The sequence below is a fragment of the Pipra filicauda genome, unplaced genomic scaffold (assembly GCF_003945595.2).
Source record: "Pipra filicauda isolate LSUMZ 115617 unplaced genomic scaffold, ASM394559v2 scaffold12_size5214236_pilon, whole genome shotgun sequence".
In the NCBI taxonomy this organism is placed as follows: domain Eukaryota; kingdom Metazoa; phylum Chordata; class Aves; order Passeriformes; family Pipridae; genus Pipra; species Pipra filicauda.
The window spans coordinates 3787287-3811793 of NW_024103763.1; the positions used below are offsets into that span (position 1 = coordinate 3787287).

Genomic DNA, 24507 nt, shown 5'->3' on the forward strand with positions numbered 1-24507 from the left:
TGCTTTTGTGGAAATCTCTGTTTTAGAGAGCTCACACACAGCTGTAAATGAGAAGTCAAGTCCAGAAGAGTTTGCTTTGGTTTACTGAATCAGTTAATGCTGTCTAAATTTGGAAATCACCTCACCTCAATCAGAAGATATCTCAAAGCCCTGGGTTTTTAAAGGAGATCAGAAGAATCTTTTCAGATGAAACTGTACTTGAACTGTAATCTACAATAACAAGTAATACTCAAGACACACATATGTAGTCAAGGAGCTATATGTGATGGTTTTATTTGTAAAATACTTCATCCTAACAGCAAAATACTGTCATTTTATCTTATAAAACTTAGCAAAAATTGATACATTTGAAACAGAAATAAGAAAACTATTTCTACTTTGATTCAATTATTCAATTCTCTTTTCAATACGGAAGCGATAGGTATGCACCACACTTTACAGATTTCAGTGCCAAACAGATAATTCAATAAATATATCATTCTAGTGAAAAAAAGTCATAAAACTACTGAAAAAATATAAGCATTTTTGGCTTTTTCTAAGGTTTTGAACTAGTAATATCTACACACACCAAAGTTCTTGGCATATACTGACTGTATAGATCAGTAACAGAAAAATTTGTTAGTAGCACACCAGAACAATCAAATTTGCAGTACATTTCTAGTAAAAAAAGAAAATCAGAAATTCAGCCTACTTCTTGATTCATACAGAGGACTTCTGCAAGGAGGTGGCAGGGGGAACTTAAATTACTAATTTCATATCTGATAAGGCCATTGCATATCCTAATTTACAGTTAAAAAGCCAGTCCTACGCTATATATAATAAATAACTGCGTGTTATGAACAGAAGTGAGAATAAATAAACTTCATTGTTTTATCCTATTGCTAACAAATAAACTATGAAATCTTTGCCTAGGAGAGGACAGTTCTGCTATGTACATAGCCATAATTTTGGAAGCCACCGTTGCCTCAAATTTCAGAGGTAAAATCGGTTCTCTGTGCCAGTCTTCTGAGCAGCTTCTTTCTGTGTAGAAGTTAGACCTCTGAGACTGTGCTCAGACATGATGCAAGTGGCAAGGCAAACTCACACACCAGTCTGCCTGTACATAGACACTGGCAGGACAGTGCGTGATGCTGGAAAAACACGTAACAGAGACCGTATGGTGGAGTTCAGGATCCTGAAGAAGTATTACCTTTAAATTTCATCAAGGTAAAATAGTTTCCATTGAACAACAAACCATTGAACTGTTTGTTCTGGGTGCTTTTTTTGCCCTTTCATAGAGCTAAATCAGAGCAAAGCACTACTCCAACTGTACTTACATGGCTGTCTGCCTCTTATCCTACGGAAAAGTCTGCTACAGGAGGCAAACAGAATCATTAAGGTTGGAAAACACCCCCGAAATCAAGGCCAGATACAAGTTAACCAAATGCAATTAAAAATATTTTTCCTTTCCGATATTTTTGCTTGCAATATCCAATTGTCAAAGCAAATTTCATTCCTCACACATAATTAGATAACTTAGCTGGCTATGATTGGTCCTCCAAGAAGGACCATTCTTTCCTCTCCTCTTTTCCATCTGCTTCTGCTGACCTGATGCACAGTGCATCTTTTCTAAGCAGATTAATCTTTCAGATTCAATGAATAATGAGAAGATGCTTTTAAGATAGAGCACAATGCAAATGCAACAAGGAACAGCAAAAGTAATTTCTGAGGAGCACAAATGCTACTTATACAAGGAGTTAGGGTTTCCAAGTCTTCTGCTAACTTTGGTCTCATGAAGTGATACTATTAAGCGCTGCTGGCAATTCGGTTTAATGGGACAACTCGATTTTACAGGCTTCTACACAGAATTTATAAAAACCTGATGAATTAAGATTTGAGCCAGATGTAGAGGGCTTCAATCCGTGACATGATAGTGCTACTTTCCATTGGTTTTACTGAAGCGGGATTCCTTGGAGGACTCTGCACTCGATGACGGCACTGCCAAGGCTCTCTGGCGGATTCCAACCGTAGCCTTTTTAAGCTCATGTCTGAGACTGCGGATTGTGCTGTTTATGGCAGCCACACATGCCTTCCAATCGAATCCACTTTCATTTAGATCAAAGGATGGAAAATTCTCCTGAAGGAAGTCTAAGAATAAACAAGTATGTAATAGTGAGTTATCAATTATTTATGCAAGCTATATACTCTCTTTTGATGTAATTAAGCCAAAACAAGTGTGTGCTACCAAAACAGGACAGCTTCATTTTATTAACCTTCAGTGCTGTAGCCTGAGAGGCAGTCGTGCCACATCTGTGGAGCTCTTAGCATGCACTGTCTGGATCTTAACCCTTTCAACCTCCCTAGATTCCAGACATGGAGGACAAGCAGTTCCAAGATTTGTTGGGAAATCCATGTTGCAAAAAAGTGTGATGAATCACAGAACAAATCAGAAGGGACCCATATGGCTCAGAGTGCAACTCCCTGCTTCTTGCAAAACTACCGAAGACTAAATCATATCTCCATGGTATCCTAGTATCATGTTAAGAGTGTCTTCCAGATGAAGGTAACTAGTCAAATATGCAACCTTACTAACTCAGTGAGCACTATTCCACAGTAATGCTGTGGAAGAAGCTCTTCTTGCTGTCCTGAACATTCCTTGCAAATCTCAACTTTAGGTGAGCTTTGGCTTTTTTAACACTATTCCAACGTTCCCAGGCAAGGTTTCAGCTTGGATAGAGTTAATTTTCTTCCTAGTAGGTAGTACAGTTTTGGATTTCAGATGAGAATAATGTTGATTAACACACTGATGTTGTTGCTAAGCAGTCCAGGCCTTTTCAACCTCTCACACCACCCCACTAGCAAGCAGGCTGGGGGACACAGGAAGCTGGGAGGATGCACAGCTAGGACAGCTGACCCCAACTGCCAAAGGGATATTCCATACCATATGGCCTCATGCTCAGCATATAAACTAGGGGTAAAGCTGGCTTGGGGTCATTGCCTGGGAAGTGGCTGGGCATCAGTCAGTGGGTAGTGAGCAACTGCATTGTGCATCACTTGTTTTCCATAATCTAATTCTTTTATCATCATAATTATTATTATTTTCCCTTACATTTCTCTCCTATTAAACTGTCTTATCTCAACCCATAAATTTTGTTTTTTTTCTTTTTTTTTCTTCCCCAGTTCTCTTCCCCATCCCAGTGGGATGGAGAGGGAGAACATGACAGGAGGGAAGAAGGTAGGCAAGCAGCTGTGTGGTGTTCAGCTACCTGACAGGTTAAATCACAACAGTTAAATAAGTTTCACTTCAAAAGCTCTCCTTGTTTCTAATCTCCATAAACAATTTTTTGCTCCAGAGGTCAGTTATAAATTCCCTGCTTAGTCAAACTTGTCTCCCCATAGCTCTACCAGTTCTGTCAGGATAGACTCTCTTGTGCTTGCAGAATGCTGTCCTTAAAGACCTATCAACTTCCCTGAGTTTCTCTCCTATTTAAAGCTGTCTCTCACAAGCTTCGACCTGAGAATTCCTCAAGTAAGGCGAAGTCTGCTCTCCTAACCTACTCAGAACCTTTTACTCTACTCAGAATCTTGAGGTCCAGGATTTTGTAGTCTCTCCAGGCAATACTGCCACCAATTATCACAAATCAAACCTTTTTATGGAGGGTACCAAAACCTGCTATGCATGACACCTCTGCTTGATCTACCTAGTCCCTATATTAAGAAATCATCTCAGATGTCCTCCGCTGCTTCCATCTCCCACTGCATTGCCCTTTTAAGCAGATGTCATGGAAATGGAGTTTTTTCACATGAACCAGCTTTGTGATCTGGAGAATTTCTTGAGCTATTAAAATATAACTCCATCTACATCCTCTCCATCTGTTTCACTGCTGGCACTAATACCTGTCAGAATGGTTTCACAGACTAATTTCTCAAGTTTCATGCTTTGTTTATAGACTATAAAGTTAATCACTCTTGTTAATTTCCCCATATTACCATTTGAACAGAGATTTCCTTACCTCTGAGAGCATTAATTTTGTTGGAATCCAGGGGGCTCATGCCACGATCAAGACTACCATATACATTGCTTTTTACCAGCACATCTTCAGTGAACATATGACGAATTAGGTAGCGAGCTGACAGCTCTGGCCGCGTCTTCCCCTTGGCTACATAAATGACTGAGAAAGGCAACTGGACGTTGCGCTGTGGGCTCCCAAGATGTTCTAGAAAAGATGACAGGGAGGGAAGAGAGATATTTTACTCAATCAACACTGACCGTGGTTCAAAGTGGCTGTATTGCACCAAAACTAACACCAGAAGTTTACCCTGAAGCTACTCTACTTGCTTAGAAAGAACAGAGCAGAACCATAACACTACAGCTAATGCTAAAATGAAACATATTGCAGACAAATGTCCAAGCAGCCAGAAAACCCTGTTTTACAACCATGTAACAGTACTTCTGATATGTCTTCAGCAATGCTAGCAATGTAACCTGCATTATTAATGATTGTTTTCTAACTTGTTTTCATCTCACATGAAAAGATTATGCTATTCCGATTACATGAGTAAAAAAAGTTCTGCTATTTCAGTGGTGTTTAGATTCTGTAAATGGAAACAGAAAAAGAGTGAATAACTACTTCAATCTGACTTCACTACGAACACTAAAAAAAAAAAATAAGGAGATCTGTGGGATCAGACTAACAAATGTTGGGTGCAGAAGCAGATCTGATATAGACCAAAAGTGATTCTAAGCAAATAAATTATTTCCAAGGGCAACTAATCTCAGCTCATTTTCCTTGAGACTTTCTACGCCATGCTGTACATGGATTTTTTCGCAATGCATTTGTATATTGTAAAAGTATATTTTACTTTCATTAAAAATATAAAGACAGCTTTAAGATTTTTATTGTCCTAAAGAGTCAGTTTTACAGAAAGGTGTGCTTTTCTTCTGAAATTACAATACCATTTCATAGATGTTCTGAGCTAGCTTACTCCTTTAAAGTACCATACCTACCCAATAAAACAAAAAAGCTAGGACAACTGAACAGAGTATCTGAAGATGAATTTTCCAGTCTTATAGTGGATATGCATTACAGGACACTGGTAGATGCACACAGACAAATGTTCTATTAGCAAGATAATGTTTTTGTTTGCTCCCTTGAAGACTTACTATACATATACCATATGACTGCCTTAAGAGGAAGAGTCACATAGTTCAGAAGATCCCTTTATTACATAATTACACCTACAGTATCATCTTTTGCCTATCATTGACCACTTAAAATGTAACAAACAATTCCAGAAAATGGAAAGTTCTTAATTTACCCATCGGTTCCAAAGACTGTTGTTTCCTGACTGAAGATGCGTGGAAAGCTTCTGGAAACTTATCCAATCCCGAATTCTGTGATGTGTCAGTTGTGGAGCTGGTCATTTTCTGAGAGTTTTGTGAATTGCCTCCACTATCTTCATTATAACTTAAATCTACACATTGAGATGTATCTGGAGCATCAGCCACTTTTTCTTTCCCCTCAGCTGTCTCCTGAAACATTAAATGAGGTTAGCATATGCAGCAGGAGAAACCTACCAGTTTTCTAATTAGTGTTCCAGTTTATATCACATTTAGTATAAATTAGATTTCAGATATTTACAATATAGTTACTCCTGAATTTCTATCATGAAAATAACAGGTGAAACAGATAATAAATATTCAGAGACATGCAAAGAGCATTTTAGAAGCAGAGGTAAATGGAGGCGTTTTGGGAGTTATTTTTCAGTCAACATAAAGGCATGGCTGGATATATCTGAAAGAAAAGCTTGTGAAAACAGTGCTACCAGCTACATGTTTAACCTCTCAATCAAATCTGACGCTACGTCTGGGCAACATTTGCAGTGCCTTCCTTTTCATATCCTATGCTTAAACATCTCTTAACTGAACAGTGGATGCAGGAGCAGGAAGAGGCAGAGCAAGAGAAAGGCACATGCTTCCAGTATTCCCACACGGAACTAATGCTACAGTCAGCAGGCCTGTGCTGAGCAACACAGAGACAGAACCCAAGGAATTTCCAATTAGAGCACTTGTATGATGAGGAATTCAAATAACTAATCTGAGAAAATGCACAAACTTAGTACTTAAAAAATTATCACCTTAAGAGAACTTCCTGAGTTTCTTTTTGTTTCAGAGCGTAAACAGAAGATCATAGCGTTGACATTTGTGATACAGGTTTTCCAGTCTTTTCCATGCTCACTCAAATCATAGGTTGGAAAGTTAGTTACCAGAAATTCTACAAATAAAATATAGAAAATGTTTAAAGTTTCATGACATAAAATGGCATTTAGAAGTATTCTAATTTAGAAAGAACGCAAGCTAAGAAATGCTTCATGTTTACTGTTCTCCATTTAGAAGCTTTAGATTTCCATCTACGAATAGCGATAGTAAACTCATGTTTTGAAGCTAAACAGCATGATGAATTCAAGATGTTCAATGATACTTTTTTGAGGTGTTGTGAATGATGTTTTATATAAAGTATTTCCTGGTAGAATTAGGGGAAATGTGTGATTTATCATACTACCTTCCAAAAAAACCTTCAAAAACAACAACAACAAAAAAAGCCCACGAAGAACAGAGACAGGGTAATGCTGCAACCATTTCACATCTTATGGAATCTCACTCTTTTAACCCTTTAACACATACATACCATGGGATTTGTGTAAATGGCTTGACATTTAAAAAAATAATACCCTCCCCATCTTTACCATTTCTCAATCCAGAGAACTGAACATAAGAGAAGGAGTATTTAAAAATCACCAGTTAATGTTTGTGTCAAGTATACCATAAAAAAACCCAACCTAACCAACCAAAAAAACCCATCCACAAAACCCATGTCACACACAAACACAAAATAAATTGCAATGAAAAATTTAGAGAGAGCGAGTATGACTGATGAACGTAGAGTACACAAAACCAAGAGAAATTCAAATTGTTTTATCTACGTTGAAGAAACATGAAAAATGAGAATTACAAAGTAGGACTTTCAAAACAAAAAGACACTGCAGGGTGGAGCACATCCACTACGGCATTTATCTGTTCACCAGTTGCTAGACAACGCTAGAAACATACAGAAAAGGATTTCTTGTAAGTTAAAAACTTTGTTAAGTATTAAAGAAGTAAATCTGTGCATTTTGAAAGGCAACATACCTCTTATTGCAGCAATTTTGTTTGGATCCAATGTCCTGCGCCCTCGTGCACTCGCTCCCATAATGCTGCACAACAGTGTTTTCTTGGGGAACAGGACACGAACCAGGTAGCGCGCGGCGTACTTCGGTTTAGTCTTTTGCCGAGCCTTCACCAAATCGTTTCCAAGAACTTTTACGTTTCTTGCTGGGTCACCGACAAACTCTTTTGTAAAAAAAAAAACATTTAAAGAAAAAAAATTAAAACTCCCAAGCAACTTGTTAAAAACAGAACACTTTTTCAAACTCTTTCTCTTGATCTCTGTGGTACTCTCAGAATATGTTCTTCGCTATGGTTAATTCTACTACATATTATTACTTATCCTTGTTCTTCCAAAAGAAGTTTTAAATTGGAAAGGTAACAGAAATATCTTTTTGATTTACATTAACCACCAACATAACAAACTGAAATCAAAACACCCAAGAAGATACATTAGAGACCCAGGAATCCACAATGTTCAGACTGGCCTATTTTACACAGGTGCAGATACCTTGTATGTTTTCAAGACAATGACTCATGAAGAATGGCATATCCATAGTATTGCTAAAACATACATTGTTTACAAATGTGTAGATAGATATCCAAGTATTTCACCTACTATTCACGCAGTTCTTCAGCTGTATGAACTTATGTTTTAGACCAAAAGCAACTAAAAACTCATAGCTCAGCCTTCCACATAATTCAGGGCATTTATACTTTACAAAGACATTAGTTTTTAAGACACAGTGCTATTTTTATATGTGCATATTTATTATAATGCAATGATCCATGGAATTATTCTTTTTCTGTGGAATTAAGTATTTTAAAATAAACCAAACACTGGAGGATTTGAGTATAGAAAGGATGTTTCACTGATAAAATCCTCCACGAGAAGAAAACAGGTATTTCCTTCACACAGATCAGGTAAATTGTTTCTTAAAATGTGCCTACAGGCATATGCCTCACTGAGCTTTAGTGGCAATCTCTTTTGCCTTTTTAAACACATGCATAGCACGCATACATTACTTATGAATTAGACAAGGTTAAAAAAGTTTACATCAAGTGTCTCGAGAGAAAAAGAGGATCTAGTCTTAAAAGAACCCAAAGCACCTACTGTAAATCACAGGTTTGTAGTAGTCTATACAACTGTATGTGCACTGCAGAGGTTTTTCAGTGATCTCTGGTATATTAAACATTCCTGTGATGTTTGTTTCAAGAGTTTTAAGCAGTATTCCATTATAGAAATGTGTGTCAGTCAGCCAGTTCTGCTCCTTTATTTTTGCTAAATTATGATAATGAAATTTCTTTAGGCATATCTTTTTAATACTAGCAGCAGTTTTTTAGCCTTTGTTTCTGAATATTTATCACGAAGGAACTCACCAAAGCTGGGGTCGATGAAGACTGAGGAAGATGGTAGCTCTTCACTAATATTCACATCCCCAGATGCATTTCTGTAGTTCTCCACTGCAGCATTATTTTCTTGACTGGCCTCAGATGGTGCTGGCATCGATGATGATGCCACTGGTGAAGATGCAACGTTGACAGTACTTTCCACAATACTGGGTGCAAGATTTGATTGTGGTGAAAGGTCAGGCATCTCATTAGTTGCTGTGTATGATGAATGCAATGAATGTGTTGAAACTATAGTGGGGAGTGGTGGGCTCTGCCTACCAACAGGCTGCTGTGATTCAAACTGAAAACTCTGCTGAGCATGTTTTACTGTGGAATTGACTTGAGCATGGCCATTTTGTAAAGGAACCCTTACAACTGGACTACGCCTTCCCTGGCCTGGTGAAGAGAGATGAAGACTTAAGTCCCTTTCCATGGATTTTTGTACTCTTATTTTTCCTTGGGGCAAATGACTGGAACTTCTGTATGAAAATCCAACTGGTTTCTGGAAACGTGATTCAGAAAACAATTAAAAGGTTAAATTAGACATAGCTGGTCATTTTTTATTTTCTTTTTAGCAAACCAGGAAAACTAAATTTTAGCAATTATGCTATTGGCAGCATACTCTCCCTTGAAGTAGTCAATGTCATTAACTCAGAGCTGTTACTTTTTAGCCTTCCCTCTGCTTTCCTCTATTCTCTCTTGTAGCTGCAACACTAAGAATTTATCTGATAAGCTTCAATGTTTCTCAATTTTTTTCCATGTGGGGTGTTGGCATAATTGCTTTCTAGACAAATATATAATGAGAAAAACTTTGTAAAGGTTCTTAAAGATGTTCTATAAAAAGGTAAATAGGCAAAATAAAATCTAAAATTTTTCAGCCATTGACCCAGTCTGATGAATTTTCAAGGTATGCCTTTACTGCCACGCTAGCTTCCTTTCAAAGAAGAAAAAAAAAATTCACTTACTCTTCTTTCTTTACTTGCTAGCTGAAAACATTAAACATGCAGATCTCATCTACAATGGAAGATTCCAAAGAAACTAAGACAAACTGAGAGATGGGCTAAGTTTTTCACCACTTTGAGTACTTTTATCAAAAAATATATGATCCCTAAAGCATGTATTCTACTTCAAAACACAAGTCGGTAGCCACCAAATGTAGATGACACATGTGGGTTTGTTTTTCTTATTTTGTTTAATTTTTGGTGGGTTGGTTTGCTTGTTTACAGAAATCCCATTATATTTCACCCTTATAATATTAAAAAAATCTATGACCTGAAGAAAGGCTTACGTATCTGAAAGCTTGGCTGTTTTTCCAGCTTTTGGAATTCATATAATAAAAAAACCATACCTTTACCACAAACCTTTCCTTATTTATATGCTTAGCCCTTCACAGATACAACAATAGTACAGCTATAAAAAAACCTAACAGCATTCCTGTTGGTTTTAAACAGTTGGCAGATTGCATCCTACAAGCTTATAGTGATAAAACCCTGGAGGAAAAAAAAAAAAAAAAGGCAGTGCAGGTCACTTTTAAGCCAAACATTAAATCAGCTGCCATCCCACATGATCAGAGGAGAGGGTAAGAGTACAGAGGTCTCATAGGGTTCATGTGTAGGTGAAAAGATCTCATGGTTTTGTATGTGTGGACAGTAAAAGCTTGGAGTTGAAAAAAAAACCACATCCCAAATAAAACCTAGTATCCTCCTGATAGCTGAGATGCATGAGAAATTCATTGCTTTTACCCACCCTTAAAGCAACTGGCTTTACTGCTGTCTTGACATCTCCTGACAGCAGGATCACCTCTGCCACATTAAAAGCTTTGCAGTATTGTTGACAAAAAAGGTCATTATGGATTTTATGACCTTCTTCAAAAATTATCTGTTATGCATTCCTTTTAAAGAGCATTGTTAGAAGTACTAACATTGTGTCTCCTTAGTTAACAGTGGATTGATCATTTAGGAACAAAATGAATAGCGTGTACTCAATATCAAACCTTATTAAAAACATTGAAAAAGGTGCTTTTATTAAGAAAAATAATAAATTCTAGACTGTAATGGATATGACAACACATTGTTGAGATCTAAAAATCAGTTAGTCAATTGAACCAGCCTGATCGATGCTTAAACTTTCTTTTAACTGCAGAAACCAGTAAGACAACACATCACATGTTGCAAAGGTACAAGAGCAATGTACTGAAGTTTAAGATGTACCTACACGATTAATTTCTGTTCATTCCAATACAAACAGAATTTTACAGCATCTATCACAGCATCCTGGATTTGATGGGGGCCACTACCAATAACTGTGACCACCAGTCAATAACAACACAGGAAACAGAAACTGGTGAATAGTAAGAAATCTCAAGTAATTTAACTGAAATAGATTCTAAGTCTACCACTTTGCTACTAATTTTAATCTTAGTGAAACAGTTGTTTTTTTCAATAAGCATCAGAGGAAATGAGTGAATTAAAGAAAAAATGTCTTAGGTCTTTAATACTCACAGGTTTGAGCAACAGTGGCTTTACACGAGTATGCTGCATTTCTGAGACCTTTCGATGAAGCACGTCAAATTTTTTATCCAATTTCTGAATGGCATCATACATGGCCTGTTGACAAATGTAAGAGTGAAAACAGTACTGTTTCACAAGAACCCAAACTAAACCTAAAGAAACCAGAAAGTTCAATTAAAAGGTAAATTCCCCCCCTAAAACTGGCTAAGATCTGTAGATAATATACACATTCTGTAATCATATTAAAAATCAATTTAGACAAAAAATGCAAGTAACAGTGGTAAATATTACAGTAAAAAGAATTCTCAGAGAAGTTTACTCTTGTGACTCTAAGGCAGCTGGCACTTGAAAGTTGCTCCCACTGCTTCCAGCAGATATTTTATTTGTACCTATTTTCATGTTTTATGACACACTGACAAGTTTCTGACAAGCTCTAAGGCACATTAGGTATTATGATACACTATTAGTTATTGGAAACTAATAAGTTTCCAAACACACAGGTAAAAGCCTTACTGGCAGCCACTGAAATATTGATTTCTCTAACACCAATGGGAAATATTTAGAAAAATCCTGTCTGTAAAGTCAAGTCCCAACTGGAAGGAACTGAATGTAGCCAGGGATGCCACAGACAAGAAGGGCTTCTGTAGGTATGCAGGCGACAAAAAGAGGGATAGGGCAAGTGCAAGCCCGCTGCACAAGGGGACCCAGTGTGGTGGGGGAAAAACAGTTTTCCCCCTGAAGTTATAAAATGGTAAACCCCCAGGGGGTGGTGACCCTTGAGGTTGAACCAATGAGCACTTCTGCAAAATATAAACATATCATCCAGACCGGAAAAGAAGGGTAGTTGTTGTTGTAGTTGTGGTAGTTGGAGAAGTAGCCATTTGTAGAGCCACAAGGAGAAGCAGCAGGAGCCCCACTGGGGGCTGGGCCCCCCCCAGCCCCCGGCCGGGGGGCTACAGGGACTTGGAACAGTGGCAGAAGCAGCTCATACACCACAGGGTCATGCTGCTGTCCAGAGGGACATCAACAGGCAGAAGAAATGGGCTGACAGGAGCCTCATGAAGTTCTACAAGGGAAGTGCACAGTCCTGCACCTGGGGAGGAACAACCCCAGGCACCAGTACATGCCAGGGACCACCCAGCTGAAAAGCAGCTTGGCAAAAAAGGATCTGGGATCTCCTCATCCTTTTATGGATTCTGATTAAGTTTAACGTGAGTCAGCAACGTGCCCTTGCAACAAAGGTGGAGAATGGTACCCTGGGCTGCATTAGGCAAAGTATTGCCAGCAAGATGAGGGAGGTGATCCTTCCACTCTGCTCAGCACTGGTGAAGCCACATGTCAAGTGCTGAGTCCACCTCTGGTCTCCCTAGTGCAAGAGAAACATGGGCGTACTAGAGAGAGACCAGTGAAGAGCCATGAAAGAGATGAAAAGATGGGAATGTCTCTCCTACGAGAACAGGCTGAGGGAGCTGGGACTGTTAAGTCTAAACAAGAGAAAGCTCAGGAGCTCAGTACAGGTGTTATAAAAAGGCTTCATGTAGCCCTAGTGTAGAGCCACTGAGAGGAGGGGATAACAGTGAAGTGAAGGAGATGGAAAGGTGCCTGTAGGCAGCAAAAGAGGCTATAGTTTCTCTTAATGCTATTTGTTACTGCACACATTCCCAGACTGGCAAGACTGTTACTCACACAGTCTCAGTCAACCTCCATCCACCACATTCCTGAATGTATTACTTAAGGAGACTTATAAGACATTCACACTTGGCTAAAAGCCACTCATAAATTGACTTCCCTAAAGCACAGCTGGAATGTCTTTCACTCTATACTGTGACCCCCGTCACACAAGTGCTCATCTGCATAAATATGGGGTGCTTTTAGCTTTCAGTGAGGTTATTTTCAATCTCACATGCTACTGCTTCAGAAGTTAAAAGGAAAGAACTCATAAAAACAACTCTAGTAGAATTTTGGCACACCTTTGGCAAGCAATGCATACTTTCAATAGCTGGGTGTGTATCATAGTCATCTTTCCCATTACTGTGAAGGTCCTTCCAGTATATCACTAGAGTTTACATTTTGTATAAAAGCTTAATATTTGTAAAGTATTCTTGCCAGCTATAGTGTGAAAAGTTCAGAGAATATGAAGGAGATTGAAGTGGGCAACTAAAAAGTGAACAATTGGAAAAGATCAAGTCACAGGTTGTCACATAAAGAATACAAATCTTCCTGAAGTTTAACTAAAGTTGTTTAAATGACATTTCAGATATAAAGAAAAAAAATACCTGGCAATAACTGAGGACCTCCATAAGTGTAATCTGTTGATATCCAGCATAGGAAGCTTCAGATACAATACTCTCCTTTTTCACAGAAATAAAACAAAACAGAGTGTAAGCTACTAATATATACACAGGCTTAGGATATCACATTAAACAAATAAATCCCAAATTGAAATCTCACATGTTACTTCAGCCTACCCCAAAACACACATCCCAAAGCAGCTTTTCAAAGTCAGTCAAACAAAACAAAATTAACTTACACATTCATAGTCTGGTTCATACTCATAAATGACACTGTCACTATCTTCATATTCTTCTTCCCTGTTTCTCATCTGGGAAATAACATAAAGAGCATGGAATGTTTTGAATAATGGAAGTATTCAAAATATAAACTGCAGGGAGAACTTCCTAGGAATCCAACTTGGAAACTTTTAGTTGTAGTTATATTCCCTCCCCTGGCTACAGGAGAGCCCAAGCAAACAAGACTTAACACAGTCTGCTTATTTATATACTGCTGTGTTAAGGAAACTTTCCTGTCTGACCATTTGGGAACCACTCTGGCAGTCACATTCCAACACCAGAGACTTTCACTCCTGGGGCTGAAGCCCCTTTGCAGAAGGTGGTTCCAGTGAGCTGACGGGGCCCAGCTTGACTCCCTGCACACCCCACTTTCACAGCCAGACAAGGCTTCCTTACCGACTTGACAATGGGCTTGTCATAGCAGAGCCTCAGACCTCTGGCTCCTTTAAGTATTTTTGGCATGGTACAACGACAGAATAACTGGAACTTGGAACTCAGCTTGAGCTGAGTATCTTGGAGGGACTCTGTGTGTGTGTGTGTGTACATACACACACACACACATATATATATATACACATATATATATGTATACACATATATATACATATAAAATGTGTTTTTATTTGGCCAGAACTTTCTCATTTAACTATACATACTATACAGCCAGGCTTATGTAATCACAGAATCATTTAGACTGGGAAAGAAATCTGAGTCTAAATTATGAGACTTCATGTATATTTTTACACTGAATAAACCATTTAAAAAAAAGTGCTTATCTCAATGGGTATAACTGCAAGCAGAACCTGCTTGTAAACTGCTCTTATACAGGAAGAACGGCGCCACCACCTGGACAATCCTGACATTTTTCTTTTACTGGATGGGTGCCTTTCCCATCCACCATACACTGCAGGAGTAATGAGTCTGCTGGTGGTGTCTGTGGGTTTTTTCTTCCTATTTTTTAAACTAATCAGGACTTATTTTAAAAAAGAAAGGCTGGAGGATGTTTCTTTTGTTTTGTTTACAACAGGCAGAACTTCAGTGACTGGTAAAATCATGGAGAAGACTATCTGGGAGTTACTGAAAAACACCTGAAGGACAAAGCAGTCATCAGTCACAGCCAGCATGAGGGGAAAGTCCTGCTTGTCAGAGTTAACTTCCTTTTATTACAAGATGACTCCATGTGGTTGATGAAGGGAAGGCAGTTGACGTAATCTATTTGGATTTCAGTAAACCTTTTGATACTGTCTCTCGCAGGATCCTTCTGGACAAAATGTCCAGCACACAGATGGATAAACACATCCTGTGGTGGGTGAGCAATTGGCTCACGCGTCGAGCACAGAGAGTAACAGTGAATGGAGGAACATCAGACTGGAGACCTGTCACTAGTGGGGTTCCTCAGAGCTACGTGTGACATGTATTGGTGTCATCCTGGTGTAGAACTGGCAGAAGGTGCCCTCAGAAGGATTTTTAATTTAAATACAGCATTGCCACAGGGTGTGGTTTAACAGCCTTGTTCCTAAGAAACTTTGGAACATGAAAGCTGTTGAATCTATCAACTGTTTTCTGCTTTTGGGAAAGGGATGTAGGACTTTGGTTAATTTCATCTACTACCTGATCGACAATATTTTTATTTTTTTCATTGGGCCCTGTGCTCTTCAACATCTTCATAAATTACTTGGATGCAGGACTAGAAGGAATACTAACTAAGTTTGTCGACGACACTACACTAGGAGGAGCTGCTGACTCTCTTGAAGGCAGAGAGGTCCTACAGAGAGATCTGGACAAATCAGAGAGCTGGGCAATCACTAACCACATGAAGGTTAACAAGGACAAGTGTTGGATTCTGCACCTGGGACAGGGCAACCCTGAATGTGCATACAGACTGCAGAATGAGAGGCTGGAGACTTGCTAGAAGCATTCAAGCACTGCACAGATATCCAGCTTATCTTCTTCACTGGGATGTCATCCAATAATCATAGGAGAGTGAAGGAAAAGTGACATTCCAAATAACACTGAAATTGGCCTCAAAACCAAGAGCTACTGTTTGGAGAAACATACCTCATTCTGTTCCACTACAGTAGGACAAATTCGTTTTCTTTTATTACGCAAAACCACAAAATCCACTTTTTCAGGGCTGTGACCATTTCCTCTCTGCATCATTGTAGAATGGCTCATTTGTGAAGCCATTTGATCAGTTAGCAGCGGTAAGCCTTCGCCTCCTGGGAAAGTGAAGAGAAAGCAAAGCACAACAGCAAGTTTCTCACTGCATTTAGCACTTTACTACAGTAAAAACATTCACAGTCACCCTCTTTTTTTTTTTGAACTTTCAAACTGCTTGGCTATTTCCAATTTCTTTAGCAGCATATTTTCAAACACTTATTAATCCAATTCATTTAGATCAGAAATGATAAATTTAATTTAATATTGTTTCTTCCAAAGTCTCTACAGCCTCCATTTCATTTTGCCTTGCTTTTCCCTCGATTCTCTGTTCTAATTTCCATGTCCAATTCAAAACCCCAACACAACCAGCTCCCTGAAAATTCAGGCAATACACCCATGATATAAAACACAGTTCCCATTTATTCAGTCCTCAGCTGTCGCCCCCCTACATTTATGGGGTTCCCTCCAGTTTTGATACTGAAACACTGTGCAACAGAAAAGACCTCTTCCAGGTCAGGGATTACCAAACACAAACAATTCATAAGTGATACACTGAATGCCTCCACCTCTCCACCTGTGGGCCCAGCACAGTTAAAAAGCCATTACCAGTGTGAATTAGCTCTGTGCTAATTCTTTTGAAGTCCACACAATTGCCAGACCTGCCAGAATTGAAGAATGTTAAAGGATTTTCACAATGAAGAGAAAGGGTTCTACTGCCAAATTTGTCCGTACATCAGTTACAGGCTTCTACCTCAGATTTTGAGGAAAGGGCTATAGCAGCTCTTTTAACAAGAAATAAAATCCTCTTATGAGCGGAGGAAAGAAAAACAGACAAAAGTAACTCCTTTCCCTTGAATTCTATATATTTTAGCTAGAGATGGGCCAAGCACTATATAGATAACAAGATACAGAAAAGAGAATATATTAAAACACAAATAAAGAAGCTGAACAAGACCTTGGAAATAATAAGATCATCTGGCATAAAAAGGCAACACCAAGTCTCTACCAAATTATTCTGCCATGATGAAGTTTTCAGCTGGCATAGGCCAAGCTGAAAGGGTATGGTGAGGAAGTTTTGTGGACAGCTACAGTAAATTCCTCCCACATAAATGGGGCTGTATGAGAAAAGTTACAAGGGTACTTCTTACCACTTTAGCAAAATAATGGAACTAATTTCATGTCCCAGCTGGAAACTAGAGCTAGTATCTCAGAAGTGAAGAGAAAACTAATCCCAGGAGACTGGGACAAGCTAAGAGAAATACTGAAAAGCAAAGACAACTGCATTTCTTCTACGCAGCAGAAGAGGAAGGGCCAGGGGCAGGACAGAAAAGTACAAATATATCCAGTATCATAAGCCACAAAAAAAATTTCCTTGCTTTAAAAGCCCAGACAAATGCAGCAGAGCTGGCAGATACAACCTAGGCAAGATCTGTGGTAGATTTAACTAGTATAGTTAACATAATTTTGAAATCACAAACCGGGTAATAAAAATACATAAGGTGAAGATTAAAACCTATCTACCCTCCTCCAACCAGCTCCAGAATTTGGTTCCTTTCCCAGACCACCTCATGCCTCCATGCTTGTCACATAGGCCAAGCCAGCACTCATCTCCTAGCACTCAGCACCTTCAGAACGGAGAGCTCAGGACACGACAGAGAGCACTCTGTGGGACCAACACCAACAGAAACAAGAGGACAATGCTGAAAGGAGAAGAGCTGCAGGATTAACACACTGGCACAGTACAGTCCCTCAGATTTCATACACTTTCTGCAGCCAAACCAGAATGCCACTTCACCTGGAGAAACATCACATCCCTGAAATCACATTTTAAGCATATTACATTTATGTTAAACTAATGGTCTGCATAATGAGATTCCCAAATTTAGATACAGGCCCGAATACAGTGACCTAAAAAAAAGTGCCAGCAAAAGTGATACTGAGTTTGTGGGCATAAATAGCTAAGAAAAAAAGTGGAATAAAAGTGTTCTGCAGCTGGTGGGGAGAAATAAAGACATAGATCTGTGTCTTAGTGATATTGAGCTTGCTCTGCCAGATATGTATCCATAGGCAAGACCAAAAAGACTAAAGGTTCTCAGAAACACCCAACAACACTAGAAAACAAATGTAACTTGCCTTTGTGAAGATAAATACTGATGAGATTCTCTATAGAGTCAACTGGTTGAATAATAAAAAAAAATCCCCCAAACTAGTAAGTGCCATCACTTAGTTACAGTCATTTTCCTCACTGGTAATACTGCTACTGGAATTACTAAATGCTCGTAACAGTTATGAATTATTTTTGTCTGGGCCAGTGAAGCATGGGCTAAGATTTTTGAGAGACTTTGATCTTGCATGTTAAAATAAATACAATGAATTAGAGACAATCACCAAAGGCTACATACAGCTAATAACTTATGACCTTAAAGAACCATCGTACTATCATTACGCATCAGTATCTCCAGTACTAAATTACACTGGGCAGTTTATCTAAAACCCTAATTTTTTAGGTTAGCTCTTTCCATTACATTTATTTTCCAAATTACTTCCTAATTCATTCCTAGATACATTTACTTCATAAGTCAGTAAAAAGCTGTCTTTTTAAAATGTAATATATCATATATAACATAATACAAAATATTTTAGCAGGTTCACTATATATAAAGACCTGTAAAGTAATAACTAAAAGATACCTCTTTTAAATGCATTGCCAAGCAATTTGTCTGAAGTAGCTTTCTAATAAATCGTGTTTTAAAGGTATGGCCAATATAGAAAGCATTCAACAGAGCAGCACTGAACACACAGCCTTAAAACTAGCCATTAACTATTACATCACAATAAAAATTATCAGTAATTACCATAGGCAAGTTGACCCACATGGTGAACAGCACTGTTTCCTTCACAGTTTTGTCCCACTGACATGCAGCTTTGTGTAGACAGTCCATGTTCTCCATGGTCCATTATCACTGCTTCAACATCATCTTCAGACTTCACACATATGTAATCTATTAGCATATACAGAAAGAGAAACAGGTAAAATACACTATTCTGCATTTCAGATGACAACTGTAGTGCCTGTATCACATCTAGCATTACCTCAGTATTTTGAATCCAGTTTCACTTTAGTGACTAAATGCAAAGTCACTTTTAAAAATATACACTGAGGTTTTAACACTCACTAGAAGGGAAGCAGCTTACTATTGCTTAGTTGGTGGGATTCCTGAAACTACTTAGTACCCAATTCTTCCTACAGTGTCCAGCTTCAAAAGTAACAGTTATAAGCCAGTAGAACTTCTACAAAGTCCACTATTTATACTTTCAAGCACATGAAAAAAATACTAAAACTTCCAGACCAAATTAATCTTTCATAAATAAGCCTTGCTTAACACACTTGAAACAAATCAGTCTACAAATCCTAACTGTGTATTTGATATTCAGGTCAAACCAAACATCAGCTGTCAAGGAGACGTCATACAGGAACACCAAATGGCAAATCTGCACTACCAGATTTTTTCCAATTAAACACACTGCATCAAGAGAAAAATGTCCCTGTTTCAGAATAACTGTATTACAGTTATTATTGCTAGATCCGGTGGTTTTGACAGGGTCAGGAAAGGAGTGGAATTTTTTCTTCATGAAACAAATTAATGGAAGTAACCATACCGTGAACCACTAAAGTTAGGAAATAAAACTTCAATTCAGCCAGCACACATGCATAATGTCACTCTAATTATATGTAACACAGGATCTCTATCCTGTTCACTGCACAGGATGGACCGAGGTCCAGGAATGAATTGGAACTGTATGAGTGTAACAGTGGTCTGGGGTTTTACTCTCCAATTCACTCCAAATCCTGCTCTCTTCCCTCTGCTTCAATTAAGCTGAATTCCCCAGTTCATTCAGTTTTCCTTCTGGCCAATACTCCTGTCTAATCCAAAAGAAATAAGACAGGCAGGGTTTGGATTTGGCTGTCATCAGATTAGGAAAGACTTACCCAAACTGAGGGTCTGTTCAGAAACACCCATCTACTGCCACACAGTCGACAGCATTGTTTATAGTTATGAAAGAAGCCAAAAAGCTACCTGGGGCAGAGCTGACCAGCACAAAGGAGTTTAGCTGAGTGGACACAAAGTAGGATATGCTGCTGAGGCTGCAATTAAGAACAGTTTTTGGACAGTTTTCATCAGCTGCATAGAAAGTAAACAACAGGACTACTCGCAAACTTAATTTAGTGCAGTTTTTAGCAAAACACCTCAGTGATTCACTGACTGAAGTTCATTGCAGGCTCGCATGAGGAGTTATTAGCAGGTGTTGAATTAACTAACTGCCTCACAGGCACAAATTTTTTTGTTGACAATCATTTAGTATTCTACCTACTTAGGAAGAGAATTAATGAAGAGTCAGGAAAAGGGCATCTGCAATGAAGCAGGAGGGATCAGAATCCTCTCTGGCAACTTCTCCAACCAGTATGCCAGATTAGTGCATGGCCTGACAAACGTCCGACTTACAGCTGGGCCTCTGCTGTCCTGCAATCATCTTTCTATCCCTAAATAGAGGAGGTGACACACGTTGTATGCTATTTATGCAACCCTACAAAGTACAGACTTTATCTGTATATTCATAATCTTTGCCACAAATCTCATGCCTCACTTTGGCCAACAGGAAATAAGGCAGCCAAACAAGCCTACCTGATCAGCAACTATGCCACTCAAATCTACAGCAGACAGAGCAATGGGTATAGAAGAGGGAAAAATTCTGTGGAACCAGAACACAGCAAAGAGACAGCAAAGTCAAAGCAGCTCCATCTGGACTAAAGGAAGGCCAGTATGATCAGAAGTCAGAAGAGTTTCTACAACTGGTTTAAACTGAACACAAATCCCAGTCTTCCCTCTACCACTCTCCCTGACAAAAGTTTTAAAATCAGAATTTCAGTGGTGCAGTGGACTATGAGCAGAAAGTGTTTCCAAAGTTGGTAGCTACAGCAACTCACAGCTGGAGGGTAAATATAAACCAAACAGGAAAACACGGAAAGGTAAGCCACCTCAACTAAAAAAAAGCAAAAATCCCCAACCACATCTAATTAGTTACAACACATTTCCACAATAATGTAGAAGCAATGCAGCCACAAGCATTAGTCCCTCAAAACTTCTGACCTCTCAGATGGTGGCCAAAATCCTCCTCATCCCCAGGACTTTTAATTTTCATTACCCATTGCTGAACATAGCTGTTCTCAAACAGATAAAGGAAATGTTAGAATGAAAGATGAATACAAACTACAACATAAAGAAAATTGGGACATAAACACAATGACACCACACACAGGACACTGATGGTCACAGGTAGAAAGAATGATTTTTTCTCTAAAATAATTTAAAGATTGAAAGATGTCGGTATTAAACATATAGAAATAGTAAAACCAAGCAAACAAACAATAAAAAAAACTTGGACTCTTTCAAAGGCAGTTAAAACCAAAAACATAAAAGTCCAAAAAAACTCTGTAGCAACTATGAGTTACCTACCAAAATTAATAAAGCAAAGTAACCCTACTCAAATAAATAAAGAATTTAGCTGGGTTTAAACTAACCCACAAAAGGAGAGACAGCTAGCATCAACTTGGATCACAATTAGATCCTGCTCTATTTTATCCTGAGACACTTACACTAACATACACAAAAAAGCGAACCAATACAACGGAGAGTCCAGGGACACCAGTGCCTTTCAGGGTTGGTATCATCCCATCACAGCTTTAGGTAATCATTTGGCTATTAACTCAATCTCACTGCAGACATACCTGAGAGTTCTAAGCAAATTTCTGCACACTACGATAATGGAAGCTACAAGCACAGAAATACAACTGGATCTGATGCATCGGCTGAAGCCTGAAGACAAGCTGACAGACTATTTTTCTTTCTCCAGGTATGTTATTAATTAAATATATCACGTAAGCCAGTGGGATAAGGAGGGACTTGTACTGAGTCAGACATTACTTGATGAATGCTCTCACTTATTGCAGAAACAGAAATGTAGGTGACCATCAAGTATGGGATGGTAAAGGGACATGGATCAGAGAGCTGAAAGCACCAACTTGTACTAAATCCTATCCAAACCTCTACTACAGAGTTCCTGGAGGGCTGCTTGCAAAATCACCAAATCAAACTTTTCACAGAAATCCAGTGGTTTTTCTTCATTTTCTAAGAGTTCAGTTAGACACATTTCTGTATACAGGCAATCATGATCTCAATAGTCCCAGATGCAACAGCCAGCCATGGAAGCTATGTGTAAGACAAACTAGATTTTACAAAGATGCTCAAATATGGCACTCAGAAAAAAAATTGACTGCACCTACTTCAAGTCACATCCTTGAATTTAGCATACTTCTGATAGTTTTGTCCTTAATCTAGATAGACTGTCGGGGATCAGAGACATCAGAATACTCTAGCACAGATAAAAATGCTTATGAACAGCCTCTGAACACTGAAACAACAGTTAATATAGAATGCTGTTGTCAGAATTTGCATAAGTGAAATTTGCAACAAACTAAGACAACAGAACCAAATGTTAAGCAAATACAAACCATTTACTACGGAGAGATATAATAAAACCATACTTCCTGTGGCTTTAGGTCTCATATTTGGATCACTGTGATGCCAAAACCACCAAAACTCAAAGTAAAACAACTCCCAGAGACCTCTGATGTTTAACAAGATTTGAGCTCATACTGCAACTTCTGACTGAAGAAAAATATTAATGGTACATCTTTTCTATTGCCAAGAATTAGTACAGACTTAATATTTGTTAAGACTATTGAGTTACAGACAAAGCCAACCAGGAGACCAAAGAGTTGAGAACAAAGGAGAAGGATCAACAAACACACGTTTGTTTAACCAGCAGTACCAGGATTGCTATGCTCCCACGCTCCTACATCTCAGTCCTACCCCTCTACTTTATGCTGGCACTTGCATGACTGCACGGTGAACTGGCTACTTCTTAGTCAGAGAAGTTCCTTGAACCATGAAGTTACACAAGGAAATTGGGCATCTGAGCAAGACACAACTGGAACTTCTTTAGTGGGTAGGTCTGTGACAGCAACCGCAAGCTAAATGAGCTTAAACTGACGTGAGTCTGTATAAACATCACTCCTCGGAAGGGCGAGGTGCAGCACGTAACTGACAGAAACTAATCTGTTTTGACGCAAAGTACAGGAAATCCATACACCTCTAAGGCACTTAAGTTGCACCGAGCATTGCATTCCAACGGGAAGCTCATTAGGTCAGGCCTTTCACTTTAGCAGCATCACTCATCTCTGCCGTACTCAGGTTTTGTACCTGAGTAACTGCAGCGCTGGGGGAACCTGCCGGGGCCGACACCCCGCTATTCCACACCGAAGTCTCCCCAGGATTTCGTCACTACGTTCACCAGTCACTCGAAGACTAAGGAAAGCTAAACCTTCCCCCTCCGCCCCCAGCACTGACCTACACCATGAGGCAGCCAAACTGTGGCTGGACGACCCTACTCCTGAGCACCAACTTCCCTAAGGGTCCCCGAGGAACATCCGCTCGCCAGGGGCTCCCCGGGAGCGCGCCCGAGCCCCTCCGCCCAGCGGGTCCCGCGGCCGCGCGCCCCCGCCGGCCCTGACGCGACGGCGACGGGCAGGAGCAACAGCCAATGGCAGCGCTCGGCGCGCGGGAACGGGCGAATCGCGACGGGTGCGGTGGGCGCGGCCCGGCCGGCTCGGCAGCGGCGTTGGGGCTGCTCCGAACCATGGGGGAGCGTCCACCGCGCCCTGGCGGCGCCGCGTCCCGCCCGCCTCCCGCTGCGGGGCGAGTGGCCGCCCGGGGCCCTTACCCTCCTCGGACATGGCCTGGTGGGGCGGCAGAGCGCGGGGTCCTCCTCGGGCGGGTCGGGCGGCGGAGCCGGGGTTCGAGCACGGGCAAGGGCAGGTGTGGCCGGAATGCGTCGTTGGAAACGGAAGCGGCTTCTCCGACGTGAGCAACGAAGTGTTTTGGAGCAGTGCGGCTGCGCGCGGGGGCGCGCTCGGCAAACGGGAGCGCGGGGGCGGCGCCGCCACCGCCTTCTCCCTCAGTAGGCGCGGCGTGAGCGCAGCTCTTGGTCTGCCTGCTTGTCAACACCTAGTCCGTCTGCTGCGGCCCTCCTTCAGCAGCCAGTCCATCCAGCACCCAGTCCGTCTGTCCGCCCGCTCCCGCACAGAAGCCCATCAGTCCCTCCGCCCGTTGCCGCAGCAGTCCTCCTGATTTCCATAGTCTTGTGGGGCAGTGGTATTTGGAGGAACTAAGAGAATAAAGGCATTTAAAGTAGGTCTAAGAGGAGTACAATCTTTAGGAAGTGAAGCTAAATTAAAAGGAATGATCTGATACACTAGAGGCCATAACACTTCTGTTCTGAGTTAAAGCACTCTGTTTTACAAAGTTTTGTCTTGAAAATATAAACCGGTAGGCATTCCTCTATATTTCTACCAATAGGGTTTCAGTGGCTTACTAATCATCTAGACAGCAGGTTTAGAAAAGAAAACTGAAAAGAGTGGAGATAGGTGGGAGGCTGTTGTAGGGAAAAGAGTCAGCTGTTAATGCATTTGAATGCAGAACATACTTTCAGAGAGAGTGAGAAAACCCGACCTCATGGCTAGGCTTCGCGAACGAAGATTTACGAAGGCTCTATCCACATTTGTTACAAGCAC

The 24507-nt window shown here is 39.9% G+C and overlaps 1 protein-coding gene across 1 annotated transcript; it reads right to left on the minus strand.

The window, feature by feature from the left end:
- Positions 1-243: 243 nt before the first annotated feature.
- On the minus strand, positions 244-23850 carry BEND2 (BEN domain containing 2). Its single transcript, XM_027738310.2, has 12 exons — positions 23658-23850; positions 18671-18817; positions 15714-15874; positions 13616-13687; positions 13362-13436; positions 11077-11181; positions 8564-9077; positions 7169-7369; positions 6118-6254; positions 5299-5512; positions 3993-4196; positions 244-2127 (listed from the first exon to the last, which is right to left on the minus strand). Exons 1-12 carry the CDS (start codon positions 23668-23670, stop codon positions 1916-1918), a joined length of 2055 nt encoding a protein of 684 aa, XP_027594111.2. The 5' UTR covers positions 23671-23850; the 3' UTR covers positions 244-1915.
- Between the last annotated feature and the right edge of the window lie 657 nt (positions 23851-24507).

Bases quoted from the DNA above. Each gene is read 5' to 3' on its own strand.
- BEND2 (XM_027738310.2), bottom strand. The intron at 11,182-13,361 runs GTATTTTTTTTC...ATTTGTCAACAG, and splicing joins AGGTCCTCAGTTATTGCCAG to GCCATGTATGATGCCATTCA. The intron at 5,513-6,117 runs GTGATAATTTTT...TTAATGTTTCAG, and splicing joins ACTCAGGAAGTTCTCTTAAG to GAGACAGCTGAGGGGAAAGA.